This window comes from Castanea sativa, chromosome 4 (genome assembly GCF_040712315.1).
Source record: "Castanea sativa cultivar Marrone di Chiusa Pesio chromosome 4, ASM4071231v1".
NCBI lineage: Eukaryota > Viridiplantae > Streptophyta > Magnoliopsida > Fagales > Fagaceae > Castanea > Castanea sativa.
This window is the reverse complement of record NC_134016.1, coordinates 22,043,464-22,047,593: the sequence shown is the minus strand read 5'-3', so window position 1 is coordinate 22,047,593 and position 4,130 is coordinate 22,043,464. Positions and strand designations below refer to the sequence as shown.

General features: G+C 38.5%; 1 protein-coding gene across 1 annotated transcript; it reads left to right on the top strand.

The window, feature by feature from the left end:
• The first annotated feature begins 1,755 nt into the window (after positions 1 to 1,755).
• Positions 1,756 to 2,061, top strand: LOC142632595 (uncharacterized). Its single transcript, XM_075806970.1, has one exon. The coding sequence runs from the start codon at positions 1,756 to 1,758 to the stop codon at positions 2,059 to 2,061; it is 306 nt and encodes a 101-aa protein (XP_075663085.1).
• The last annotated feature ends 2,069 nt before the right edge of the window (positions 2,062 to 4,130 follow it).

The window sequence follows — 4,130 nt, the reverse complement described above, 5'->3', positions numbered from 1 at the left end:
AGTGAAGGAGGTGCAAAGACTGACTGGACAAATCGCGGCTCTAAATAGGTTCATCTCCAAGGCTACTGACACGTGCCTCCCCTTTATCAAAACTCTTAAGCAAGTCTTCCAATGGACAGACGAGTGTGAAGCAGCTTTTCATAGCCTTAAGGAGTATTTGGCTAAACCACCACTCTTAAGTTCATCTATAGAAAGGGAAGATCTATTTTTGTACCTTGCTATATCACAGACGGCTGCTAGCTCAACCTTGATTCATGAAGAGTTCAGGGTTTAGAGACCTATTTACTATGCTAGTCAAGCTTTTCAGGCTGCTGAGATAAAATATTCGCAAATAGATAAAATGGCCTTGTCCTTGATCGTCGCTTCAGGAAAGCTTTGATGGTACTTCTAGGCTTATACCATCATGGTAATGACAAACCAGCCCATCTGGAAGGCCATAAGTAAACCAAATGTGGCAAGACTCATGGTCCAATGGGAGATTGAACTAAGCCAGTTTGATATCGAATACAGGCCAAGGACAGTAATCAAATCCCAGGCACTAACAGACTTTATCTCTGAATTTACTCTTCCAAACCCTAATCCAAAAGCAAAATATTGGACAATGTATGCAGATGGCTCATCTATTACAAAGCTCGAAGGTGTTGGTATAATTGTATCCTCACCTGAGAAGGATGTCCTTAAATATGGAGTTTAACTCCAAGTTCCAACAATAACAAGAAGCAGAGTACGAAGCAATCCTCACCATCTTAAGAATAGCAAAAGCTCTAGTAGTCAAGAATTTGAGGCTGAGAATTGATTCCAAGTTGGTTGTTGGGTAGATAACTAGTGAGTATGAAGAGAAGGAGGAATGAATGAAGAGGTATCTGAAGCTAACAAACCAATTGGTTGATTATTTTGATGATGCCAGGTTCAAACAAATCCTGCGGGAGAACAATTCAGATGCTGACAAGGTGGCCAAGTTGGCATTGTTTGATGACTCTGCAAAGAAGCATGCGTTATATATGGAGGTACAGACGGTCCCATGCATAGAAGGATTACAAGCCTTCCCAATTCAACAGTCACGTACCTGGATGAATCCAATCCTTTCTTATATCAAAGATGGCCATCTTCTATCAAACCCGTCTGAAGCAAAAAAAGGTTAAAGTTAGATCCACAAGATTTACTATCGTAAATGATGAATGCTATAAGATGGGATTTTCATTGCCCTACTTGAAGTGTTTGAATCCAGAAGAAGCGATGTATGTATTGGGGGAAATCCATGAAGGTATATGCGGAAACTATTTGAGACCCCAATCTCTAGTTGGGAAGGCAATCAGAGCAGGCTACTTTTGGCCGACCATGCAAAAGGACGCAGTTAAGCTCGTCTAAAAATGTGATAAATGTCAGCAGTTTGGAAATGTGCAGGATATTCTAGGAGAACTAATGACGAGCATCTCTTCCCCATGGCCATTCTCAACATGAGGTATTGATATCATTGGCCCCATGCCACAAGGTAAAAAGCAAGTTCAGTTTTTACTTGTTGCTATTGACTATTTCATGAAATGGGTCGAAGTAGAACCTTTGACAGTAATTACGAAGAGCAAGATACAAAACTTCGTTTGGAAGAATATTTTCTGTAGGTTTGGAATCCCGAGGGCAAACATTTCTGACAATGGACGACAATTTGATAGCCAAAAGTTCTGAGAATTCTGTGAAGTGCTAGGTATAAAGAACCATTACTCGTCACCTGGCGATCCATAAGCGAATGGTCAAACAATGGTCACAAATCGTAATTTGCTCAAACTCTTCAAAGCTCGACTTGAGGGGGCAAAGGCTGCATGGCCAGAAAAGCTACCAGGTGTTTTATGGGCTTATCGAATGACTACAAGGACACCAATAGGAGAAACACCATTCAAGCTAGCCTTCGGTACAAAAGCAATCATTCCCATCGATATAGGGCTATCAAGCCTTAGACGAGCTTATTATAACAAGAATTCAAACAACGTAGAGCTGAGACTAAGTTTGGATTGTTTATCAAAAGTCAAAGATGAGGCAGCTCAAAAAATGGCCCGATACCAGTAGAAGATGTCAAAGTACCATGATCATAGGGTGAAGCTCAAAAGGTTCAACCCTAATGATATGGTGCTGCGAAAAGTCTCATAGGCCACCAAGGACTCGACCTAGGGAAACTTAGGCCCTACTTGGGAAGGTCCATATAAGGTCGTCTACTACTCAAGAATAGGAAGCTACTACCTAAAAGATCTCAACGGAAACTCATTCCCTCATCCATGGAATGTGGAGCACCTCAAGAAGTACTATCAATAGAAAGTACTGACAGCAATAAACTCTGTTCATAGTAGTATCTTGTTTGACGAAACATCAGATAAGCAAGATTTCTTTTGTTGCAATTGCTTTTATTTTAGCATTTTCTTTTAGAATTTCAATTTAGTCAAGTTATTTCCCTTGTAATCCTCTCATAAATAAGGGTGAATGGAATAATAAGGCTCCCCCAAGCCATTTTTTTTCAATGGCTTGATCTTCGATTCAATCATCCATAACAGTACAAACTCTAGAAGTAAAGTTGTAGACACGATCATAAATTTTCTAAGCAAAAACTACCCATGGTAAAAGCTCCAAAGATGAGTTTAAGTCATGAATTTCCTAGGGAGATATTGTTAATGGTAAAAACTTCAATGATGAGTTTAAATCATAAAGAAGAGTTATTAATGGTAAAAACTCCAATGATGAGTTTATATCATGAAACCCTAGAGAGGAATTTTTAATGGTAAAAACTCTAATAACGAGTTTAAATCATAAAGAACTATTACTAATGATAAAAACTCCAATGACAAGTTTAAATCACAAAGGACTATTGTTAGGACATATGTGGTTCACTTGTTAAGAACATATGTCATTCTTTTATGTAATTGGCTAATCCTTTGACAAAACGCACTTTACTTGTATTTGGGTAGATTTATGATGTGTTTAATACTTCAAAGAACATGTTGTTCAAGTCTAGTATTAAAGCCATGAAGATTGGACCAAGAAACAAGTGAAGAAAAGGTGTTCACTAAAGCTGGACAGATAGCTCAACACCTGCAGACAGATAGCTCGACAGCTGCTCGACAGATAGCTCAACAGCTGCTCAACAGATAGCTCAACAACTGCTCGACAGATAGCTATCTATCGAAGTTTAATGAGGCTCAACAGATACTATCTATCAAGGTATCTATCGAGGTTACAGAAATCAAAATTTTCAGATCTGATTTTTTTCCCATGCTTATGGATTTGTGTAGGGTTTCTTATCTCACAACCCTAGACATATATAAGGCTTATTTTAGAGGTCGTCACATAAGAGAATACAAGGAGAACATATGCAAAAGGTGACTGAAGCCTTATTCTCTCTGAAAGAAGCTACTGCGTCTTTGCGCCTTAGGGTTTTGTAACCAAATGCTTCTTGATCTTCATTGTTGATGAAGTGAATAACTTTGCAGCCAACATTCTTCTTTCTCAACTTAGTGAGTGACTCACGTACTGGGATTCGTGCAAAGGAGTTAGTCACGTAATGGGATTCATGCATCAAAGGGTGGCGTTCATATATTAAAGAGTTCAGAGGTTCTGAAGCGGTAGAAGGTTTCTACTGTAAGTTCATCTACGGGGATTGTAGAGTCTAGGGACAAAGGTTTTGTACTAGATCTGAAACTTCTCTTAAGTATAGTGAATTTCTTCTCGGGAAGGTTTCCCCCTAAGTTTTTTACTGTGAAACTGGTTTGTTTCATTGGTTTTCCTGGGTCATCATATCTTGTCTTATTTACTTTTTTGCTGCATTTATATTTGATATGATATTGATGTTTGTTTGTTTTAACAATTTTTATTCGTAATAAATCTAATTAACAATTTGGATTTAAAACTTGTTAATTTTATCAACCGAGGTCTAAATTTCCCAACAAGTGGTATCAGAGTGGGTACACTCTGATTGGATTAATTTTCTGAGTGTGATCCTTGACCCCCGTTGTCATGGAAACTCTTGGTGAGTTATTAAAAGTTTTGAACTTTTAACTCAATTTCAGGGGAATTCTAATTCCTCTATGTCCTTTAGTAGTCTACTAGGACACGTGCCTTTTCATCTTCACGGCCAAAGACTCGTGCTG